We start from the raw sequence: 25,434 nt of genomic DNA on the forward strand, positions 1-25,434 counted from the left end.
CCTGCATCCCTGCCAGCATTGCCCAGACACCCATAAGTGCCTGCATAAGCCACTTCATTCTCCTTGCCTGCAACACCCATACCTGCATCATCCATACCTTCATCACTGGCATCACCCACATGAACCAGAGGAGCTCATGGTGTGGATGAAGGTCTCACTGCTGCATCAGTCCAGTGCGATGGAGCTGCCACTGTCCTCTAGTGGGTCCCCAGCCCAGCAGAGTGAGTAGAGCATGAACATTTGGCCTCTGCTGACATAGCCGAAGAGCCAGGAGGGAAACCTGGTGCTGGGTCTCATCTGCAGACAGTTAGCATTGCAATGGTGCCACCCACATTGCTGTCACTCCTCACTTTCCCATCTAAAAGTCTATGTGGTGCCCGCTCTACCCTGCCCAGCAGCAGAGTAGAGCACGACCATTTGGTCTCTACTCTGCTGCTGGGCAGTGGATCACGGGCACCAAGGATTTTTGGATTCAAATGGACTTTTAGGTGTGAAATTAAGGAGTGACAGCAATGTGGATGGCACCATTGCAATGCTAACTATCTGCAGAAGAGACCCAGCACCACCATTCCCACCCAGCCCCAGCCCAGCCTTTCCCCGAGCCTAGGTGGGTTGAGAAACAGGACAACAGGGGAAACACCTGGTTGCCCAAATGAAGGGAGTTTCTATGTGATTCAGTTGTTTTAATTGGCCCAATATCTGCCATGGATGTGTTGGGGTTTAAGAGCCTCTTATGAATTTGCACATGATTGTCTCCAACAGCCAAGCTGCCATGCACAGCCACAGTGTGCCCCTCGCTGCCTTGGGATCAGCAATGTGCCCCAGCAGGGTTATTCCTCAGCACAGCAAATCCTCATGAGTCAGGGTACAGATGAAGGAAGCATCCGTTTGTCAAAGGATAAAGGCTTTATTTATTAAAATAAGATCTGTTTTCTTTGGGAGGCAGAGAACCTGCAGAGCAATGTGTGTTGTGGCACAGGTAACCAGGTGCCAGGGCTGCAGCTGATCACACACACATCACTAACACTGATAAGATACACTGAGTATTTCCTTTGTGAGTCCAAGGGATCAGGGGTGAAGCGGTCTCTGCTCCACAGCCCCATCGGGTGCTGTGTCCATGTCATGCTCCTCCAGGTCCCTGGTGAGGTCTACGAACACCTGCAATATGCCACACCAGAAACAACCCCACTATGGCCAGTTCTTACACTGGTCACAGGCTATTTCCTCCTTCACACAGTCAGTTTCTAACCTGTAACTTCCACATCAGCATACCTGTTGCAAAGAGTGCAATGATAAGCTGTAATCCTCAAGCCTGAAGTTCTGTTTAGCTGCAGAGGGATGGAGAAGGCATCCGTAAAAACCAAATCCATATGAATAATCTGAAAACAATCTTCTTGCCCAATGGATTGTTTCCTTTTACCTGCTTCTAGCTTGGAGAAAGACTGGGACAGAGGTAGTGCATTTTCCATTGGTATCTTGTAGATGAGTGAAGAAGTCGTCCTGAAAACATAATAAAACCGATTAATTCATCCTTGTGTGACTCAGCAACAAGGTTTAAGGGTGCTTGGAGAGTCAGCTATTGAGCAAGGAACAACAGAGGGTCCCAGCATAAGCCTGAGCTGGGTGTGCAGCCCATGGGCAGTGACCTTTCTTGCCAAGAAGCATAGGGGAAGAGGTGCAGAACTTCAGCATGGAGAGCATCACTTTGTCCTGGGTCCATCATTTTGACTTCTAGGTGATAACTCGTGCCAGACTTACTCTTCAGATCCTCAAGGGAACCAATGTACCTGCAGAGGAGGGAAACCATTGCTCCATCCATCATGATCAGCAAATAAAACAGTCACTGGATATGAGCAGCAGATGTCTGTCCTCTAATTCAGCTGCTATTTAATCTGTGCTTCTAAAACAACCTCCTCACCAAACTGTTTGTTACATGCTTGGGGCAACCCAAACCAAGAGTTTCTATTAGATTAAGGAGAACAGTAGAACCATAGAATGGTTTGGGTCGGAAGGGACCTTAAAGCTCATCCAACCCACTGCCATGGGCAGGGACACCTCCCGCTAGCCCCCATAGACCCCAGTGCCCACCGTAGCTGCCCTGACACCAGGATGGCCACACGGTCACACATCGCTGCTGCCTCCTCCAGGTACTGCGTGCTGAGGATGGCTGCACGCTCCTTGCTCTTCATGGCCATCTGAATCACCTTCCTGGGGACAGAGAGACCCCAGTTACTTCCCATAGGAAATCTGGTTTATGTCTCACCAGCCCCAGCTGAAATGATAGAATCATAAATAAGTGATGTCTAAAAGCCATCAGCTATCTTGTGTAAAGATGACATGTGGATGCTGATGCTGTGCTGCAACTTGTCAGCATCCCTCCAGAGCTTACACCTTCAGCACAAACTGCTGATGAAAAGCTGGAGCTAAGCACTAGAGATCAATGACAAAAGGGAAGAACTAGCTATAATTCTTCCTCTTGCTCCGAAGAAAACAGCAATTTTTATGTTTTATACCAAATACTGGTGTTTACTCAATTTTTTTGGGGGTGCATTACCATCAAAATCACATCTGGTGGTTCTGCTTACTCCCTGCTGAATAAGGAGTTTAAGGGCACCCCATCCCGTGTACACTGGGAAAAAGAGGAAATCAAGATGTGCTCTGCCACCAAAGCAGAACCTCTTTGCCTGCCCAATGGTAACTACAACAGGGAGGGTAAACCCCATCCTATTAAGTCTGTCACACACATCTCAGCTCTGCTAAAACACGGCTGCTCACCACATACGGCGCTGCCCTTTGAGGTCCATGCCCACTGATGGCTCATCCCAAAGCATTACCATTGGATCTCCTAGGATGCTCAATGCAAAACACAGCTGAAACGGGAAAGGCACAGAGGTCAGGTCAGGGCTGCTTTTACTTTACCAGCAGAACATATGAGTTGTCCCTCTACACTTTAACCCCTGTGAATCCCCTAGGAAGCTGGAGCTCATGATTCCAAAACACAGGAGGAAAAGGGATTCAACAAACCCCACCCCAAGATGCTCTTAGTTAACATTTTGAAGTCCTAAAATCAGCTTCCCCCCAAACTCCCAAGCCAGCCAAGGATCTGAAAGGGGTTTTCCATCCCATTTACTGGAAGATGCACGTAGTGGGGGAGCATGAAGTGATTACCTTGTAAATCCAATTTGCAGTTAGCATTTATTAAACACAATGTGGGAGGATGGGGAAAGAGGAGCAGGAGGGATCCTGCCAGGCTGGATTCAAAAGTACTGATGGAAACAGATCCTTTCTGATGAACAAAACCACTCTGCTCATAGTTTCCTGTGCACAACGTTCAAGGAAGAAAGCAGGTAATGAAAAGCCAGAAGTAGGCAGCACACATCTAACACAAACCTTTCTGGCTTCTCCAGCAGGTAACCTCCTAGCTGGGGTTCTTAAATGCTTCTGGAGATCCAAGGCCTTCTCTATGCTGTGGGGAATGGAAACAAAAGACACTGAAATGACCATCTCTGTTTGCTAAGGCAGGATACTGCATCAGGGGTATTGAGGAACCAGACACTACCGTGCTTGTTTCAGCCAATACACATCACCTTGGGTTACTTGGTGATCTTACTGCTAGCTTGGATGGTAAATTAAGGGAGTTTTGCAGGAATTCTAGACAGTCATCACAGCTAATGGGAAAAGTGAGTTTCTCATGTAACCGGCCATGAACTGGAGCAAGTTTAGGGTTTTCCAGATAAAGTAGGACTGAAATCTTCATTGACAAAGCATTGAGAACAGTATAAGGTAGCAGATCTCATCAGAAGGAGAACCCCTCTCTCAAAGAGGCATAGAAGGTGCTGCCTCTTAATTACAGCAGCCAGGTTTGCTACTAGAAAAACCTTTCCCTGTCCTATACATCCAGAAGGAGGAAGAACCAAAGGCTGAAATCATTTGGCTTTGTACCGGTTGATGGTAACTGCTGCATCTTCCTTCCTCATCCCTCTTACAGCCGCGTACACCTGCAGGTGCTGGTGCACAGTGAGGTCTGGCCAGAGCGGGTCCTGCTGTAGGCAGCATCCCAGGTATCCCGGGATGCTCTGCCCTGAGGTGGAGACAATTCCATCACAGCCCTTTAGCAGCACCTGCAAACACATACACCTCTGTAGCTGTAGTGTTATTCTGGGGTGAATCAGTGAGCCCCTTGGAGATGTGGTTGTGTTTTCTCCTGTGTCATGAAGAACCTCATGAGCACATAGAAACATGGAATGGTTTGGGTTCAAAGGGACCTTAAAGCTCATCCAGTTCCAAACCCCTGCCATGGATAGGGACCCCTTCCACTGGAGCAGCTGCTCCAAGCCCCTGTGTCCAACCTGGCCTTGAGCACTGCAGGGATGGGGCAGCCACAGCTTCTCTGGGCACCCTGTGCCTCAGCACCCTCACAGGGAACAGCTTCTGCCTAAGAGCTCAGCTCAGTCTCCCCTCTTCCAGTAGGAAAAGGAAGTAAATGGTAAAGTTCTTCCATGCAAAAGGAATGCCAGCATCATTGGACTGATCACCTCCACCTACCATGTCATCTGCTCACCTGCATCCAGACCAGCACCTTCACAAAACTAAACACACATATTTACTACCATAAAACTCTGGGTAGTAAGTACCAAAACAAGACCATTTTTTCCTTAGTAATTCTTCTCTATTTCAAACATTCAGTCCCAAATCTGTAACAGCAATGGTATTTCCCCTCCCCCAGCACATGCCATTAATCATCCTGCACATAATTAAGTGATGGATTTTTGCTGGCCCAACCCTGTTCCCATTCGGTTTCAATTTCCTGGGTTTGCAAGGCTGTTTATGAGCAGTGTTATTAATACATTTTTTAGATGTCAACATTTCTTACAGGGCATGTGAAATTTCTCAGTGGGTTTCAAACACACACCAAAGATTTTGTGCAGCTCAAACCTTTAACTCTGCAACACTGATTTTGATGTGAACTACAACGTGCTCGGACTAAATCAAAGCCAAAGACTAAATCCTTATTACTTCTGTAAATAGGGTTGCATGTCCATAAATTCCCTGACTTTCAGGCTGCGTTGCCAGTTTGCCTTGTCACATTCATAAGGGCATCAAGGTCACCCCCCCAGCTGCCCCATAGGAGTCACCTACCTCGCCAGCAGTCACGGTTATGTCTCCAGCAATCATGTTTATAGTGGTGCTTTTTCCAGCTCCGTTGGGTCCTAACAGACCTAATACTTCTCCTGGAAAAATGAGGCAAGAACTGTTAATAATAAATATTGTTAATAAAACTGTCTTCCCTGTGTGCTAAGCAATAACTGAAAGTACAGGAGGAGGAAAAACTGCTCATGAATCCCCATAAATTAAAACACTCAGATGCGTTGGATCTGGTCAGACACAAGAATATGGTCTCCAAATGTGACCTCCACATTAATCAGTTATAAGGAGTTCAGCAAAATACTTGAACCTTTTTTAACAGTAAAAGAAAGGTTTTTGACAGCAACTTTCTTCTTTTTCTTAAAGATGGAACTGGCTTTCTTGTCCTCATATTCCTTGCGCAAACTGTTGACAACGATCGCTGACTCCTGTGAAGAGAAGTGGGACATAAAACCTCTGCTCCTATCCCACAAGACAGCTCATCTGTTCTTACCATTAAGTATGGCTCTTTAACAACAACACTCCTAAATTAAAAATCCAGGGAACAGAGCAACAGGATGAAGAAAAGCAGAATAGGGATTACAATGTGGTGCCAGCTAAACACCTCCTGGTGCCAGGGAGGGCTGGATGGCGAGACGTGCACTTGGACATCAGATCAGTGAATAACAAGTGCATGAGCTAAGAAAGCAGAGAGATGGAGATGGAGACTGGAAAGGAAAGCAAGCCAGAAGGCTGGTTCACCTCCTCCTGCTGCGGTGAGGCCATCACACTCCTCACCCTTTCCCTCTCAGCATGGACTTCTGGGGGCTCCTCCCCTGGGTGCTCCCTGTTCTGGTGGGCAACCAGTCTCCTTCTCTGGATCCTACAAGTGGAGGCAGAGAGATGGTGTCACTGGGAATCACTTCCAGAAAGGATTGGGTTTACAAGTCAGTTCCCAGTGCAGTGCTAATGCAGCACCCTGTATCTGAGTTCAGGAGGTGCTGCACAGGCAGCATCGGCTCGAATATATATTAATGGGGGAAAAATAACCCTGCTGGCATGCATGAGAAAATAAAGGTGAGATTTAGCTTTTCATTCATCAGCAAGCATTGACTGGTCCTGTAAGTATTGATCAGGTTGACACCTTCCACTAGACCAGGCTGGACAGGGCTTGAAGCAACTTGGTCTCATGGAAGATGTCCCTGCCCATGGTAGGCGGGTTAGAACTGGATGAGCTTTAAGGTCCCTTCCAACACAAACCATTCTATGTGATATGATTCTGTGGTCCCTTGCTCGATCATGCCAGTGATCAGCTCAAGGAGAATTTAAACAGATAAGGCAGATTTTCAGATGTATTTGGTCATCTCACTCCTAACTGAGTCACATTTGTCTCAGTTCTATCTTGTCTGTTGGTGACAGATAAGCAGAGAGCAGGTTGCAGACCCCAACCTGATGAAACTTATGGGGAAGCCTCCATCCTGCAGCAAGCAACACTGACACACTTGAAAAGGAGTTAAAATGCTGGATTTCAGTCTGTAACTCTCAGCTTTCCCGGCTGGAGTGAAACATCCCAAAACCTCAGCTATGAAGTTTAACGTAAAAGAGCTTGAATCACATTTGTTATTCCCTCTAGGACATTGTATAGGCCAACTGATCTCCTATTGCAACACACTGGGTGGGAATTTGCCACCAGCCACATTCAGGGAAACTCCAGTAAGTTGGAAAATGATAATCCAAAGGAACAAAAAACCCCCTCCCTTCATCCTCCATATCCTCCCTTCTGGATAAACTGATTCAACCTAAAAATATGACTTTAACCACACTTTGCTACAGGTCTTTAAGTTCACTTGTCCCCTCCTCCTGTTGTCAGGGGTTGAGCCAGGAGGACCCTGCCTGAGCCCATTCCACAGACTGGGATAGCCAAGCTCACAAGGGCATCCTGGTGCCCAGGACACACCTGAAGATGGGATCAAGTCTTGTCACTGCTTCTCCAGATCTCCTCTCCAAACAGCGCAGGAGAAAAACAAAAAGCACACAATGGATATAAGGCTAAAAAGGAAAGAAATAATTAGGTTTGTATGGAGAGAAGGTAACATCACGCTCCGTAAGACTCAACTATAAGGGATGCAGGAACCTATCTCATTTACTTCAGCGATTGAAAAGGCCCAGAAGGGGAAGAAGTTAAATGGATGGTTCAGATATGTTTCCATCTCCTACGCAGATCATTTGCAAAGGCCTTGACTTCATACTGCAGTTTTAGCTCAGATAATCTGCACCCCAACAGACATCCTACAGGATCAGAGAGCACTCCTTTCTTTTGCAGAAGCAGCATTAAACTGAATAGCTGATTAGTAAAATCCCTGCCTCATACACAAGCTCTGCATAATCCCCCCACTTTCGCCCATATGATGCAGCATCCAGGGGTCACATTAGACACAAGCCCATGATAATTTGGATGTACCTCCCAGCCAACATTTAACATGAAGCTTTGACCACATAGCCCATGCTTTATTTATGGAGAGAGTTATACAAGCCCAGCGCAAGTCCATCACATTCTAACAGTCATCCAAAACCCCATCATCAAATTGCTCCTTACTGCAAAGACAGCTACGAAGATGTGATTCCACGTCTCGTAAAGATTGATGCTGTGAAACAACGAGAAGCGCTACGAGAAAAGAAGATCAGTCAGTTAGAAACATTCCCTAGCATGGGGTAAGTGTGAGATGTTGGATGCTCAGCTTTTCCTCAGGATAGGATGAGGGAGCTTTGATCTGTGTTTATTCTTGTGGGTTCATACTGCCTCAAAGTGCTGTGCCTTCCTTGGCTACATCTAATTCAGAGATGCTTCAAATCAGCCAGGTTGGATTGGCCTTTTCCATCATTGCTTTTCTCTTCCAAGTCTTTCACCTCATTCTGTCAGCTTACTTCATCCAGGCCTTTTCCCTCCACCACCTTCCCCTTCCCTGCTACCCTGCCTGCCAAAATGCAGTCATTGTAACAGCTCTTTAACTAAAACCACCAAAATCAAACAAAGGATCAAACAAATCCAATCTTGGTTCCTTCTCTCAATCCCCAGCCTGGAGCTTTTCTCCTGTTGTCTTTTGACAGTTGGCACTTTGAGACAGGTAACGTGCAAAGTGCATCTTGTTTTTCCAGTTTGCCCCATTAGGACCATTACTGAGTTTAGGAGGATGTGTTTACTTACTGGGGTACTGAAGATCAACCAGCCCAGAGGTGGAAACACAGGAATTAAAGTAGAGAAGGTGAAGTAAAGTGCTTCGTGTAGGTCACTGATCATATAGAGAGTGGAATTCAGCTGGAATACAGCAGAAAAAGTATGTCTAATATTAATGTATCCTTGCTAAAAATTGGCTGTCACTAAAAATCAATCGGATTCGGGTTATTCTGCTGAATATTGGTATATTTGAAATGAAATCTCCAGTGGCGAGATGTGTAAATCAAACACTTCAGATTCACTTCACTTACCAGAATGAAGATGAAAGACCAAATGTAACGATTGCTTCGTCCTGTGCGAAATTTAAAGGCAATTAAATAGATGAGGAGGATGAGAGATACTCCATAACCAATGGTGCAAATGATCTGGAGAGAGAGAATGGCATCAGCAACAAGATGGATGTGGGTACATGAAAACCTGCCTAGAGTAGTCTGTTTAAATGAAAGCATTTAAAGGACAAATTCACTGTGAAGGGGTGGGGGGAGGTTTGTGTCTGCAAGCAAAGAGCTCACCAGGGACAGCAGAGTGCTGGCCTGCAAAGGGCAGATGCGGTTGAAGAGCAGCAGGACCCCAAACATGAGGCACAAGAGGGTCCAGAAGAGCGGGACATCCACCAGCGCCTGCCCACACCAGTATGCAGAGGGGAGGAGCCCTGCGAGCCGCAGCTGAGCACGAGCCTGGAGCTGTGAAACCAAAGGGGATAAAGGAAGTGAGTTAGAAGAGCCTGAAGTATTGTTCCTGCTCTTCCTTATCCATTATCCTCAGTCTTCCCTTCCCTAGCTCAGCCTTCCTCTCCATTCCAAGCACTTCCAGTTCTCTCTTAGTTCTGCTGTTGTTTTAAACTACATCACTCTTAAAAAAACCCCAAACAAACCCTCCTGACCCCCAAAAGCTTTGACACCCCCCAGGTTGTTCAGAGCCCCCACTGATTCCCGGAGATGGAGGATAATGCACTTTGGAACATTGTGCTCATGTAGCTATACCTCTTCTATATATTTTATCTAGATGTGTTATATCTAGATGCTTATGATATTATTCTATAGTCTATAGATATAATATATATCTGGATATAACATATCTAGAAATGCCAGACAGCCCACCAGTACGGGAACTGCTCTCCAGAGACATGGCATTTGCACTTACTTCCTGTGTAAGACCACTTCCAGCACTGCCTTTTACCTTGTAATCCTCCATGCTGCTCATTGCAAAGTGAGGAGGCAAACCAGCAGCCAGCATCAGCATGTAGCTAAGGCAGATGAAAAAGATATCACTCTTTACTTCTGGGCTTTGTGTCTGTGGAAGAGAAATATGGAGTCATATCAATAAACAGCTTCCCGAGGAAAATCTGGGTAGCTCAGTGCTCTTAGGATGGTTAAACACACAAGTGAGTGATAACACTAATGGCAAGTCATTTGTGTTTAAGAACATAAAACAAGGCAATAAAAAGCTCTGGTGTTTAGCATCTTAGAATCTGCAAAAAGCATTGGAATTACTGTAACCTGTTGAGGATAGACACCATCTTTTGATACTGATTCTTGCCATATGGATGTTGAAGAAAAGTGGGATTTGCAAGAATGACTTGTGAAATACTTACATGCATTCTTATATATAATACTTACATATATATTCCTGTACTAAAAAATATATATATGTATTCCTACCATATTGCCACATAAGACAAGCTTAATTGTCTCATGGCACTGAAACCCTGTGAAGCACTTCAACACTGCAGAAGAAAGTGCCATTAAATAGTACTGGTTTTAACTGCTAAGCAATGCCCCCAGGAGCTGGGCACCAGTTGGCCCATTAACCCCAACCCTTGGAGGCTGCTCAACCAACCAGGTTTCTAACCCATCCAGTCCTTATCATTTCAGCATGGCTATTTCAATTCATTTCCAGCTGGAAAGGAAGGACACTCACACTGTAAAAGGGCTCGCTCCAGACGCGGATGCGCGCGGTGGAATTGAAGAGCCTTAGGAAGGTGTTGCTGAGGATGTTCACCAGCACTGGGAAGCAGTTGATGGGTTCTGCACTGCACATGACCGTGAATCGGTAGCTCTGAAGATGTGAGAGCAAAAGATGTTACCTTCACACCCATGGGAGGTGTGAGGAGGAGCTGACAGCAGTGAGAGGTTGAGCAGAAAGCAGTAACAATGGAATTAGTGTTATTGGTGGGACCACAGTGACCTGGAAATGGGCTAACAGGGACCACAAGGAAAATGAATGATAAAGACGTCTGGAGAAGAGCATGAAAGACTTGCATTAGTGCTTTCCTCTAAAGGTCACTGTAAAGCATCATGCAGTGGCAAGAACCAGATATGATCCTGGTTTCCCCCAACACAACTACCAATATTTAATACATCAAACAAATGTTCTCCCTTTTGCTGGTGTGTGTATTCTGTTGTGCCTCATTGAAACACATTGCAGAAAACCCTGTTGACGCACAGGATGATAACAGCAAAAACTGCCCTCACCTTGCCTTCCAGGGAGATCTTTAGAGCCCCATTATACAGCGGAATGCTTGTGATGTTTTGCTCCAGAGTTAGTTCTGGGGTTATGTTTTGAGTCTTCAAAGCAGCAAGGAAATCCTCAATTTCTGATCCTGAAATCAAGCCAGGAACAGAAATGAGAGTAGTTAGAGGTGTATTTCTTTAAGTATAAACTGTTTCATATAGGCAAGTTCCCACTTGCAAAGCAGAGATACGTTAAAACCCCAAACATCCAGAATACAAGCCAACTTTCATTTTCCCTATTTTTTTCCTATTATAATTAAACTGGTTAAACACAATGTATGTTTCCACAGTTTGGGTGTTTATTGCTTTTTAAAAGGAAATAAATGCCTGATTTATTGCTCTCTTAAATATCAGCTACACAGTTACCACCACTAAAACTGGATTTGCTTTTGGCCAACAGAAAACACCTCCCAAAGCAACAAGTACATAAAGGGACGTACAGAAATAGCAAGGCAAAGTTGGTCTATCAAGTCTAAGAGGACTCAGAGTGATGCAGAAAGCAAATCAACATCACATGTTCTTCACCTGTGTCATTGACGATGAGGAGGTTTGTTGACTTATCCTGCATTTTCTCTTCAGTGGGAAGGAAATAGGAGCTGGCTGTGATTTCCCAGTTACTGGAGCTGTCCCACAGTTGAAATACAATGAAAATCGTCATCACTGGAAGGATGAATATTCCAAAGAACAGCAATCTAAATGGGAAAACAGGCCACAAGTGGGTACAGGGGAACTCCACATTCAAACGTGTGATTTATGCTGAGAAAGATAAGGGGGAATTTAAAACTTAAGCTATTCAGATCTCTACCAGTAAGTCCCAACTGTCCTTATTACTGCAGCTTTTAAATGTTTTTCACCTGATTTCGGCTTCTAAACATCCCCATGAGTATTTAAGTCACCCAAAGGACTGATCACATTGAAGAGCAGCAAGAGAGTAGGTGAGAGCTCCCATACTTACATGGACCTGAGGAACTTCCCGTCATGCTTTAGCTTTAAGAAGCGAACTTTCATCACAGCACACACTTGCTGCCTCCAGAGCTCCATCCCACTCACTGCTGTGTTTCCATGTTCAGAAAACACCAGGAAGCTTTGGTCCTTCTCCTCCAGGTCTCCGTCTTCTGCATATACAAGAAATACCATTATCCACAGAGTGTTCAAGGGACACATTTTAATCACACACAATCAATAAGAATCTTTTGTTCTGGATAGAGGAATGGTTTTGCTTTTTAGCCAGAAAAGAAACAAGGGCAAAGATCAGGGGCTATAATCTATCTAGAACATAATTTACATCACTGAGTTCAGACTGGCTGAACCTGGGCTCATCTGGCAACACATCCAATATCTTCACTGTCCTTGTGAAATGCTTCTGTCTAGTTTATTTCTTCCCACCTTCTAGCCTGGGCAATGCACCCTTCAAAGGCAAATCCCCTTCCAACATCAGCCTTCAATTCTTGTGCTTAAAAGCACGTGGAAAGCTAAGACTGAATCATCTTGATTGAAACCAAGATTGAATCATTATTCTCCAAGAAAGCATAATTCACTAGAGGAAAGTTGGATACAACTCTTGACCTACCAAACCTACTGAAGTTCATACTGACACTAATTAGACATTCAATTAAAACATATGTCTATATAGAACCTTAACCATACCACACTTGCAAAGCAGAGTCCCTGTTTTACCTTCTTGCCCGATGGCTTCCTCACCCTCCAACTTCAGGAAAACCTCTTCCAGGGTTGTCCTGCTAACCTCATAGTTAACAACCCCCTGGGAAAGGCTGCTCTCGAGATGGCTGAAGAGATCTGCACAATAGAAACAACAGACGCAGCCCAGTGACCAAGGCTAATGTCGAGCAGAAGCTCTGACTGGCATTGCTGATGTTGCATGTTCTAGCATTCACATCATCCATCTCCATAGCTTAACAGCCATGGCAAAATCAATGCTTTATTACTTTCGAGGTAAGTAGAAGATTCAGAGTCCTTGATTACCATGGGCCATCCCGAAACCAGAGGAAACTCAGCGGATTGTAGTTTGTAGATTAGTTGGTGGATTCTCTTTTGTTCATCAGTATTATTATTATTAGCATGTCCATTAGAGGCTTTCTTTAAGGATTATGTTTATGCATTTGGTTTCCAAATCCCATGCAGTATGGACCAGGGAATATAGTTATTCCTATCAATGCAACTTTGCTTTCTGCTTTTCCCACCACTTGGTTTCCTTTGACAACCCTGGCATAAGGACAGGCTTTTCTTACCTGGGAAGCTATCAGTGTTTTCCAAAGGTAGCATATAACACAGCTCTCCCTGCTTCTGTCCCTTGAGCACAGCATTGGGGATGTACTGTCTGACCAGGGATGATATAAGCTCAGGGTCACACAGGTCATTTGTGAGCATCCTGTTTGTATCAGAAAGCAATTGCTATAATATTAAATGAGAAAACCCAACGCATACATCACCCATTTAAAACGAAGCCAGCAGAAGCTTATTGAGCCATAGGGAAACCTCCAAAACTGAGCAGCATTTCAGTGGGGATTTTCATTGACATCTGCAGTGCCCCTGGTTTTGCCATAGCTGAGGTTAAGAATAATGATCCTGGCCAGTACTGTTAACCCAAGAACACAGGAATTAGAATCGGAAGGAAAACAACTTTACATTAAAGCAGTTGTACATCACTCTGGCACCACAGAGGAGGTGGAAATTGCCATGCTTCGTACTCTGGTCCTGTTTTGGCTGCAGAGGATGTTGCAAAGTCTATTTAGCTGCATTCACAGAGCTTTGAGGATTGGGTTCCAAAGAAAAGCAGCTTCCTATCCAAAGCAAGATACTTTTGGCAGCTGTGAAAGGCTTCTAAACTGATTTGTCAAGATTTCTATTACTCTATACAGAGACTCAGTAAGAGAGACACAAACCCTACAAGGAAAGACATCAACTAGAAGCTTTTCATAAACAGAGAAATGCCCAAAAAGAAAAGGATTTACCTCAAGTGATAGCCAACTCCCCATTTCCTCTTCAAGTACAGAGATGAGCCCACACACTGTAATCTCCCATTTGAGAGGAAAGCTTTCCGATCTAAGGAGGCATGGATACAGAGGACTGAGGAGGGATTTATAACAGGGCAGCAAACTGACCTCCCTCTGCTCCTTCTGAACTCAACAGGCATTTTAATAGTGAAGTTGAGAGGAGTAAGGCCAGTGCTGAAGGTTCTTTCTTTTTAAGCTGATTCCTTTCTCCTAAGCATCAAGGTTAATCTTTCAATTATACATTCTTATAGGCTTGTGTAATTTCCCATGCAGCCCAGGAGCAATAAGGAAACAGGGAAGATATTAATGCAAACAATATCACTAATTCAGGTGGGTGATGCTAGTGTTATATCCGGATAATATGCAAGTGCTTCATGCTGATGCAGAACACAATGCAGAACACAAGCAAGGTCTTGGAGGATCACATCAGTCCAATTTTAGCCTTTGCTCAGACTGGGGTAGACGGTTGCTATCAGACAAAATGTGTCCATGAGCACAGACAACATCATGGTGGGACCCATAGGAGGGCTCTGCAACAGGAAACTTGTGTTTGTAAAGTGCATTCAACAGCAGTGTGAAGATCAGGGCTCACCAGCATGAGCATCAGCCTCCTCCATGGACTGGGTGGTGAACAGTGTCACACGTCCAGCCTGGCGCTCCTTCAACAGGGTCCACACATGGTGCCTGGAGCAGGGATCCAGCCCAGCTGTTGGCTCGTCTAAAAGCAGCACCTGCAAAGGTGAATGAGATTGAACCTTTGGTGTCCAAGCTGGAATTTCCATGTTTGCATCCTTTAATTTCATGCTTTTTGATGATCTCATTCCAAGGATAAAATGCATCCTCAAATATCACCCATATTTATGCTTTATCCTACTATAATATTATCACCCTTTTAATCTAAAATAGAGTTCTCATTGACCTAGAATCCTTGATCCTTCCAGCAGAGAAGTGAATTAGTAGGTCAGCAAATCGTGAATACCATGGGAAAAGCACAAATGCCTGTGTGCCAAGTCAAGATGCAAAGCTACACGCTACAGCAGCTCATGTTGTGTATGTATGAATATAACAATTCCCTACCTGGGGATTCCCTAAAATTGCAATTCCAAGAGACAACTTTCTCTTCTGTCCTCCACTCAAAGCATCAGCATGAACGTCCTGAAGGTCAGTGAGGTCCAGTATTGCAAGAACCTTCTGCACCTTGGCAACACAGAGAGACAAGAGCCAGATTTCCAAAGCACTGGTTGCATTTTAATGCATACAACCATAGAATCAGCTGGGTTGGAAAAGACCTTTAAGATCATCAAGTCCAACCTTCACCCCAGGACTGCCAAGACCACCACTAATCCATGTCATAAATGATGGGTATAATCTATAAAGCTCAGACTGTCCCAGATGCCATAAAACAGAGGTCAGTGACTGACAAGCACATACCAACCTCTTGCTCTACTTCTTTCTGCTGAATCCCCTTGATGTGAGCAAAAGTTCTCAGGTTTTCCTTCACCGTTAAGGCTTCAAAATGCAAGTTTAACTGAGGGCAAATCCCAACCATTGCCTGAATTCCTTCCATATCCCATACATCAGAAACCTTATGGTTGTATATCATTGCAGAACCTGCAGACGGGAATGGTGGAAACAAATCTCATATGGTACAGTATTTCCCAGTGAGAGGTGGAAAGCAGACTGCTTTGTGTTCATACCTTGGATGCTAATTCCAGCATTATGAAATAAGATGCAAACTAACTGTGTTGTCCAAAGCTTTAATATGACTTCAAAATATTCCAGAGCACAGAATCTCTCCTTTCAGAACTAGAACATATTTCCTATAGGTATGCAGCTCATGGAAAACATCAGGCCATCCGGATTGAGAAAGAACCATCTGTGCATGCTTGCACACATGAGCATATCCCTAAGGGATGCATTAGCCCTGAAGCTCATGTTGATGGAGCAATCCGCACTGGCAACAAGTCAGACTGGATGACTGAGGGAAAATGGGGGTTTGCATCTTTATCCCTTTACATTTGGAAAAGCAACCATCTTCTCCTCTTCAGCATTGGGGTCCATCACCTTACCTGCTGAAGGCTTGGAAAATCCACCGAGCACATTTAAGAGAGCAGTTTTGCCAGATCCACTGTGACCAAGTAATGCAGTGATCTGGCTTTCATATATACTTAAGGTCAAACCTAGAATAGAAATAGAATAACATTGACATGAAGTTTGTAAGAAATAGACTTGTACCTGTAGCTTGTTGCCAAGTGTGACAGAGAAGTGACACTTCTGAAACCAAGAGGCAAAAAACACAGATCCAAAACTATGGATTACATCTTTAGAAGCTAGGACTAAACTTAGTTGATAACTTGCAGCCAGGAATTGAGGGAACAAGTGTATTAACTTCAATACACAAAGAATTCTGACTTTTGTTTTCTATAGGGTTCATAACCTTTGATTTAGCATGGCTCAAGAGAAAGTCCACAGAAAGAGAAGAGCCCATAGCCTTTCCAACAAGTGACATTTCAAGTTATCCCAAAGCAGCCAGACTTACTTCCTTTAAAAAGGCTTATTTTGTATTTCTGTGGGTTGGGGGGGGGTTTATTTGTCAGTATAAACCTTTGAGACCATATTGATACTTTCACCATCACTTGAATCTCTTGCTAAACAAGGGCATCTAACAAACATCCTATATATACACCTATATACCAACCACCTGCATACCTGCAGCTGGCAGATGCGCAAGTGCTTGGAGAGCAGGGCTCAGGCAGCGACAGCAGCCTCAGCTACAGCCAGGGACCAAAGGAACCAGTTCTGTTTGCCCATAGCTTATAGTTAGAAAGGGAGGTTTGAGAGGGGATTTCTCGAGTGGTTCATTGCTGAGGAAGCCACAGCTTTTAAGGACACTTAAACTGCTGCAAAGAAGTAATAAATATTTACATTCCTGGGGTGAACAGGAAGAGAATAACCAGGTGGAAATGTGACAGTCATTTACCCCAGCAGCAATAACCAATGCAAAATGGCTTTTGACAGTGCTGGAGGCTGCATTAAGAGCATCCAGTGAATTCCAAAGCAGTTTGGGTTCATCTCTAGTGGAAAATGAAATTAAAAGCATTACAAAACCTCTCTTACCCCTCAGAGCTTCTGTTCTCTTGTCCTTCTTCTTGTATGTTTTTTTAATGTTGTTTAATCTAAAGGAAAGGTAAGCAAGCCGTTACTATTGGATCTCACTACTCTGGTGTGTTCCCTGCTTCAAAATAACCTTGGAAAACTGCTGGAAGAACGGTTCTCAACCTCCTCCTCCAAGTGATCCTGCTCCTTGGCAGCTGTAGAGATTGCTTTATGGAATCTATTTCTTGTACTCTTAAAAGCAGAATTAGGTAATGAGCTTCTCTAAAAGGTGTTTAAAAGGTTTCAAAGTCAAACTCAGTGAGCACTTAGTGAATGAAGCAGAAAGCCCTATGGAACATAGCAACGTGTGCTCATATAATTAAAAGCAATGACCTGGTTATTATTTTAGCAGATTTATATTTGTTTTCTAGTAACATGCAATGGACAGTAACAGCAATGGGCCAAACAAGCTCCATAAGGATGTAAATGACAGTGTTGTGTGCAGCACACTCCATCAGCAGTGGTTTAAAGGTGATGGTGAAGGGAGACAGACTCACTGGTGCTGCTCTGCAAAGAGGACAGTACAGGGCAGCAGGTTGGTCCCTGGCACTGAGGATGCACAGCCCAATAAACCTTTAAATCCAGCTGTGGAGTGGAATAAAACACTGAACAAACCCTCCCTTTCTTATGTTTACCATTAACCTTATCTGTACATGCTGAATGGCTCATCTAACATTTACCAGTGCAATATGGCTATGTCCTCTGGAGTCATACACAACACATAGCATTGTATCTGCCATGCCTACAGGGGTTTTTACCTGATTGCTTCCTTCCCCTCAAAGCCTGGAGGCATCGGCTCGATGTTATTGCTGAGGACAGGATCGTGGCTGCTGTCGCTACCAGCTTGTACCCCCATGTACCCACTCCTGGGCTTGCACCAGTACGATGGTCTCAGGAAGAACAAAGGTGGGTATGGTACTCCGTACTTGCCTGGCTCAGAAAGAGAGGGGTGACATATCAACCTAAACCTGCTCACTATTAGGACACCTTTTTTGATGCTCTATGTAGACTGTTGTTTCCTCAGTCTATCCCATGGCCCCTTTGGCAATGTTCTCCCTATGAAGGGAGAGGATTATAGAAGAAAAATGCAAGGAAATTTGTATTCTTTCTGTCACATTTCTACTCACCTGGCAAAACCTTATCGAAGTAGATGGCCAACAGCAAATACAAGACACTGTCAAGGCTCAGTATGAGGTACAGCTTAAAGAAAGGGTACAACTCGGGCATAAAGGCTGGTCCATATTTGTCTAATTTTAACATCTAAGAGAAAACAAAATAGCCCAAGTCAGATGCAACACTTCCTTTAGCCAGAAACACTATGTGCTGTGTAGTACTGTAATACCCTGCTGTGTCATCATAACCATTTTCACCAGAAATCCACATCCACTCATAATCATGATGCTGTTTCCAAGCAGGGCAACACTTTCTCATGACCACAACTATCAGAAGTGCTTCAGTAAGCCCAATTCAAAGCTGTTGCACCAGAAGGGTGATGCACACAATATTTGCTAAGGCAGCACTTCAAGACCTCATGGTCCTTGCAGATGTTGGTACCCACCAGACACATCCCACTGCTGGGATGATTTTCCAGAGGTTGACATTAAAGACACACACAGAGCTGATAAGTTCAGGATGCAGCTGATGTGCTCATCATCCCTGTGAGGCTGACATACCTGTGAGAGCCCAGCTGTAAAGGCAAAAGGACTGAAGAGGTTTAAAATCCATTCCAAATACGGTGGTAGCTTCCCAAACAATGTCAGAAAGCCCAGCAATCCAAAGAGGACGTGAAGGACAAAGCCCACCAAACTGGCAATATTTGGTTGCTGTAACAATGAGCTGAGCATAAAACAGAAGTGAATCTGCAGCAGGGAGAACCAGCAGTTAGCAGGATACATTTCTGCTTGTGGTTAAATACACCAAGATGAAAACCCAATGAGCAAAATCAGAGGCTCAACTGAGTTTCAGCTACAGATGCAACTGGCACATCACAAGGCTTTTATCATTTAGCAAACAGGTCTATAGTGGCAGAGAGATCAGACCCCTCTCAGCCTCCTTAGGAAACTGGATACCAGGAGGTAGAGCCCCAGCCTTCCCATTAATGCTGGTGTTACCACCTCTCTTTACTCTGATTTCAGGCCTGAATCCCCCAAAATGTGAGTGAGAACTTAGCCTATACATTATAACAATAAATTCCAGTAGTGAAGTATTTACTTTCTCATATAATGCCCAGCCCCAGAGCACTCTGTAGCTTCCGAGTTTCAGATGTTTTACTTAGGAAAAGGATTGTGCATCATTTCATAGACAAAAGCAGACTTACAGATGCTGTGCCATAAAAGAAATAAAAGAAGTATATTTCAAAGAAGCTGTGGTCGTGGATAACTTCTGTAATGGTGATCAGTGTCAGCAGAGCTGCTGTGATGGAAACATAAATGGTGTACAGCAAGCTCCAGGATAACCTACAAACAAAGGCATGGTTATTTTTGCCGTTGTACATGACAGCACTTGCCCTGATGTAGCCAATGTCTGATATAAGACACACTCTTTGATTCAAATACTGCAAACACACTTCTATTTGCAGTTTCCACACTGGAAAGGTGCAAATCACAGAATAGCTTGTGTTGGAAGGGATCTTAAAGCTCAACCAGTTCCAACCCGCTGTCACTGGCAGGGACACCTTCCACTAGACCAGGCTGCATAGTTATCCATATCTTTTGCCTACCTAAATCTCTACAGATGCAATGATGCCAGCAAAGAGCCACAGGGCATCTGATCACACTAAGGTGATTGACAGTGACTGCTGCTGGGTCTGAGGAGTTACTCTCCTCAGCTGAGCAGTGTTACCAGACCCACATCCATCCCACAAGTTAGTATACATCTTATATCCATAATTCCTGTAGTTACCCAGTTTATTTCTATGAGACTCACCAGAACGCGATATCTTGCAAACCCATTGCTCGCATTAACACCTTCAGCTTCTTTTTCTCTCTTATAACTTTCACTGATAAAAAGTACATGTATGGGGAGAAGCACAATATAATGTAAACAATGAACCAAATGTAATCCAGTTTATACACAGGTTTGATCGAGGGAGACTTCAGACGAACGCCACTGATGGACTTCATCTCTTCCCACACAGAATGGTTGGTTTTCATCTAAAGGAAACAAATCAGCCATTCATTTAAACTGCTGCAATGAAACAGCCAACATCAGAACAAACAGCCTCTCCTAAGTGTTTAATAGTCTGTCAGTAACAACGTTTCATTTGTAAGTGGCAAATAACATCAATATTTAGTATCTCTTTGTATTGCCTTGTAATAAAGACTAATGCTGCCTTGAGCAAGAAAGATCTATTGTTCTTTTGAATCTATTTAAAAAGTTAATGGTTACAGAAAATGAACTGGTTTGGGTTCAGTTTTTGTTGTTTTTTTTTAAGTTTACAGTTAATTCTGGAATGAACAGAAAATGTTTTTTTCCATCATGATCACACTTACTTCTATCACTGCTGCATCGATGCTGGACTGCAGCGATAGGAAACCTGCATACCAGTACAAGGGAACGTTGCAGGTACTTGATGAAAAATTGAAGCAGGTATCTGAAAGAAAATAAATGAAGAATTTTATGTATTTCCATATATGTATATAAATTCTTATGTATAATCTGTAGGTTTGAAAATGTAATTGACCTAAAGGTCAGGAAATCAAGAATCAATAAGGTTACTGTTTGGTTTGGATATTTACTGACTAAAAGTAGTAAACTACGAGTGATTTTGGTCACAGTAGTAGTAACGTGGACAAATGTGCGTATAGACTTATGCTTTAATCTATTCAATATATGCCCATACAGTATATGTTAGATGTAGATAAGCGCACACACAGCGCTCATTTTCCAGGCATGATCTGACATGGCAAGACATAGAAAGGAAAGGAACAAAAAGGACCGTGGATAATGTGTTCTTAAAAGCTTTTCTCTCTGACATTTGTTTCCTTCTAAATAAACAAGCCCTCAAATGCTAATTAATATCTTTCAAAAGCGCTTAGCATATAGAGCCTTTGATCCCTGCTCAGTGGGATGGTATCACAGAGACCCATCTAAGCACTTCTTAATGTAGAATCAAGTCCTCTGGTTTCGTTTATTTTGTTACCGATGTGTTCAAAGGCATCATTTGGAGACACCACACTGTAGCTTTGAAATCTGAGACAGTAGGAGAAGTCATCCTTAAACACAACACCAATGATGTCTTCCTCCAAAATTCCTCTTGTTTCCAGTTCTTTCTCATTGTCCACCTCTTCTATTGTTATACCTGGCATTAAAAAAGAGGGGAAAAGGGAAGAATAAAACCAACACAGCTGAGACTTTGATTACTTTACATTATTACATTTATTAAACATGAAAATGGGCATCAGCCACAATCTGTGCCCTCAAGAACTGTGCTGTCCAAATGCTTTTCTTCCCGCACACAGTGACTGCATCAGGGTCAGTTCAGACTGTGCAACTATACCAAGGATTTAAGAGCACCATTACCTGTCATTGCAGAATCTGATGCCACTTTACTCATGATGTGCCTGGTGGTGGTTGTTACAGGTGTGTACACGAGTTTAACTCCCGTAGTGTTGAAGGCTGGATCATCCAACCGTCCCAGGGACTCATAAGGGATTTCTTGCCGCGGATAGTGGAATATCATAGTTGCTGATGTTTGTATTATTAAGAGGAAAACCACCGATGTGATCCATTCCTAGTGAAAGGGAGGAAATGCAAAGGTGAGTCACAGCCCAGTGACTTGGAGGTTGGGTGGTATGGGAAGTGTCTTCAAGGACCCTCCTCATCCAGCTCTGCTATGCATGGTGCAGCTCCTCCAGCCATTAATGCTGCCATTCATAAGTGATGAAGAACCATTTCACAGGTATAATAACTTTAAAATATGAGGAATGTTCGAAGTGAAAACCATGTTTTCTTAGCACTGGAGCCAACGTGAGGTCTGCTGATGATTTTATACCCATAATCATGAGCTGGACATTGTGTTCCTCTGGGCAGTGCAGAAATGGGATCAACAACCAAAACCCACAAGCCAGCTTTGTAACAAGACCTTCTAATGCTGTGATATTGTAGTGTCTGACATTTTCCAGGGAACCACTTTCCCAGCTGAGGCTTCTCATGTATCACCCAGCATAAAAACAATGCAAAGTAGAAATCATCCATAGTAGAAATCCTAACCTTTGGGAGAAGCAATACTTGCCTGAACACTTTCTGTCTTCCTTCTCCACACCAGAAGGATATTCTTCCATAGGAGAGCTTGGGTTTGCTGAAGTATCCTTGAGGCTTTCTTGAATATCCCCTGCGTTTTCCCATCTAGGAAGAGAAAGAAAACATAATTATTCAGAATGCAGTCATAGAATAAAACAGGTCATTGGAAGTGAAGATATTTAGTCAGGTGAACACCAATACCATGCCAAAGGTTATGAACTTCCCTCTGTTTTACAGTTTGGACAAACCAAGGAGAAGTTGGAAGGAAACAGTCCAGGATAACCCAAGGGAACAGAGACCTGGGTTGGACTAAGCTGCCTTTTCCACTTGCACAGATTCCTCCTTCTTCATCCAAACAGGCTTTGCAGAAAGAGGCATTCAACTGGCTATAGTCTGATTCTTCATGGACACAAAATTAACAGGGAAAGCCAGTTTGTCCTGTGCTAAAGACGTGAGAAGGCTCAGTGGCATATAGAATAGAATCATATAGAAGAAAGCAGTTCTACATTTTAATGTTCTTTTTTATGCAGTTATTCAAAATACTTAACACATGATCTGCAGCAGGGTCAAGTGCAGCTCCTGAGCGCTAAAAGGATTCCATTTGTTCTGTTTTCACCCAAAAGCTAATATAATGTATTATAGCTCTGGGATAGACAGGGCAGGGCAGCACTAATACACTGATGTGTTTCTTTATATCCTTCAAAATACTAACCAGGGAGTATCTATTGGGGGATATTCCTATTTCTACATATTAACCATGTGGCCAAACAGCAAATATCCTGTGCAAAAACAACAGCAACTTCAGAGCAACCGGTTTCACAACCTCCCCAGGAAGAGAGCAGGGGAGGGAACCTCAGAACATGTCGTTGTATTTTAATCCCTTAAAATGGCTGGAACCAAGAGAAATCAAAGCAAGCTCAAGCCCTCGGTGCTCTTTTCCCCTTGGACATCACTTCCCGGTTACACACATTGGGCAGCTGGAGTTAATAAATGGTTTTACTACTCTGCTCCCTTCACTGTTTGTTTTTGGAAGGATTCAATATTTGCATACTCCAGGGGCAATGGATCCAGAATCCCTGTTTAATCTCTTAACTGTTAGCACAAGGCTTATCTCCCTGGCGCTCTGCTTTCCCTGCCTGGATCTCTTTCCCCTGCTTCCCTGCAGTGAAACTTAAAGGCAATCCGGAAGGGATTTCTAGGAAGCATTAGTGTTGTTGAACAGGTCTGGATTTCAGCTGCTCAAGCAGCAGCCCAGGGATGTTGGGGCAGTAAACAAGGGTTCACTATGGAGTATCTGGATAACACGGAAAACACATTGTGCTCTGGTAAGAGCTGCACTGAATGTCTGCAGACATAACAAACACTTAATTAAAACTAAAGATGGAGCAATTCTGACAGGTTTTAGGAAATTCCAACTAAATCTCGACCAGTTTTAATCTTACTTTTGCCTGTGGAGCAAGAAGCAAATATGGGGAACACAAAGCCAGGAGTTCAAACAAGTGATGCTGCCTGCAAATGCTGCATAGACTTCATCAAGAAGAATTTAACTCTCAATTAGATATCAAAAGACACAAAACATAAGGAGGACTCACACCTCTACAAGACCTGAAATTCAAACTTGCTGATTCAGAAGACAAAACCAAGCAGGAGAAATCAATTTAGAGGCAATGGTATTTGAGAAGCTTTAAACCAGGAAAGAGCATCACTTGGAAGAGACTGGATGCCTCTGTAAGCATTTCCCTTCCCCCTGGCTCAGTAAATGCACCCAAACTTCTTGCTGTCCAGGAACACACTCCCCTTTTACTGGGATGCTGTGTCTATCATTGCTATACCAAAGGGTCCCCCAGGAAAGCTGTGTCCCAAACCATTGCAGGGATTCCCATTTGCCACCTATTCAGACCTCTTTTCCCCTCTAATAAAAACCCAACAGAGCATATCGTGACAAGCTCCTAAAAGCTCTTTGGGAGCATTGGCAGGAACCTCTCGATGCTGGCACGTGGAGAGCTCAGAGGTGAATGTGCTCCCTACAAACCCTGCTGTTTGCCAGTCAGTGCAAAAACAAGGACCTGCATCTGACCCCTACGCAGCCCTGTCTATCTCCTGGTAAACATGGGAGAGGTTTGTACTGACTCCGCTCTTTAACACATAGTTTTAAACTCCAAACTGGAGGAAAACCAGCTCTAAGCCTGTTCTGCATCAAGGTTCAACACTTTAGTTCATAGAGAAGTGAAGTCTGGGGGTCTGTGCTTGTAGAAGCCTTTATATTGGTGATGGCAAGGCTGGAGGAAGGGGGAGAAGGGGGGGATTCTTAACTGGAAGGAGCCTGTGCTCAACCTGCAGCTTTGTCTCGAGCCAAAGTACATCAGCAGCGAGAATCAAATCACACCCAGAAGAGCAGAATAGTTTTGCTTCTTTGCCTCTTAAACATTTTGATGTGAAGCTTAGGGTTTGCCAGAGAACAGAGCTGGAAAGTGCAGCTCTTACAGCATGACACTGGTTAAAATAGCAAGGAAAGAACACGATCAAATGCAGCCGCTGCATGAAAGTCCCATAGGCAGAGGGGAAATGAAGCTCCTTACCTGGTAATGTGCTTTCCATCAGGAACAGGTCTCCTCCAGCTCCGAGATGCCCGTGTTCTTCGCCTCTTCCCAGCCCTGGAGAGAGTTCAAAGCTGTATCCCAGCCCGATGGCCTTGCCCCTCTCCAGCCTGACGTCAGAGTCCGGTCCCGGAGGTGGGAATGCTCTCAGTGCTTCTGGAGCAACAGCCCAACGGGGGAGCAACACCTGCAACCCCCCAGCCTGAAGTCTGGGTGTACTAACACTGTGCTGTGCAGTGTTGAACAGAACTCGTGCATTGTGTGCAATACAACAGCATGGTCCTACCAGGAGCTGGTGTCCTGGGATGGGGTGAACCCGAGCTCCTGAGGCAAAGCAACCTCATCCCTGCCTGAGCTTCCCTAGAGGGAAGTTTCACATCTGTTCCCCAGAGCCTGAGTAGAAGCTCCCTCCTTTAAAGAGGCAAATCTGGTGCCTAAGGAGCAGTGGGATCTTTGTTTCTCAATTCCGCTTTGAATACATTTAATTTTCCACTCCTTTTCCAAAGCTTTCCACTGTGGCAGCTTTTCCAGCAGCTGCCTCACAGCTGGAATCA

At 44.1% G+C, this 25,434-nt stretch overlaps 1 protein-coding gene across 1 annotated transcript; it reads right to left on the minus strand.

Moving 5' to 3' along the window:
* Positions 1-932: 932 nt before the first annotated feature.
* Positions 933-24,928, minus strand: LOC101880639 (ATP-binding cassette sub-family A member 9). The gene is made up of 39 exons (XM_034067342.1): positions 24,863-24,928; positions 22,276-22,388; positions 21,564-21,774; positions 21,184-21,342; positions 20,534-20,634; positions 19,968-20,194; positions 19,360-19,498; positions 18,716-18,901; positions 18,170-18,302; positions 17,801-17,972; positions 17,004-17,062; positions 15,956-16,066; positions 15,322-15,497; positions 14,964-15,083; positions 14,479-14,617; positions 13,845-13,935; positions 13,122-13,261; positions 12,550-12,669; positions 11,828-11,978; positions 11,398-11,564; positions 10,834-10,961; positions 10,280-10,417; positions 9,539-9,652; positions 8,872-9,042; positions 8,611-8,724; positions 8,330-8,440; positions 7,721-7,789; positions 7,082-7,173; positions 5,887-6,007; positions 5,456-5,573; positions 5,140-5,231; positions 3,943-4,121; positions 3,391-3,466; positions 2,776-2,870; positions 2,089-2,208; positions 1,647-1,787; positions 1,421-1,500; positions 1,273-1,328; positions 933-1,158 (listed from the first exon to the last, which is right to left on the minus strand). Exons 1-39 carry the CDS (start codon positions 24,879-24,881, stop codon positions 1,069-1,071), a joined length of 4,839 nt encoding a protein of 1,612 aa, XP_033923233.1. The 5' UTR covers positions 24,882-24,928; the 3' UTR covers positions 933-1,068.
* Positions 24,929-25,434: the final 506 nt, after the last annotated feature.

This window comes from Melopsittacus undulatus, chromosome 11 (genome assembly GCF_012275295.1).
Source record: "Melopsittacus undulatus isolate bMelUnd1 chromosome 11, bMelUnd1.mat.Z, whole genome shotgun sequence".
Taxonomy (NCBI): Eukaryota; Metazoa; Chordata; class Aves; order Psittaciformes; family Psittaculidae; genus Melopsittacus; species Melopsittacus undulatus.

Coding starts and splice junctions, on each gene's coding strand:
- LOC101880639 (XM_034067342.1), bottom strand. Junction 14,618..14,963: donor CAATTTTAGGGAATCCCCAG/GTAGGGAATTGT, acceptor TCACCTTTGCAG/GTGCTGCTTTTAGACGAGCC. Junction 5,232..5,455: donor TTCTTTTACTGTTAAAAAAG/GTTCAAGTATTT, acceptor TCATTTTTCCAG/GAGAAGTATTAGGTCTGTTA.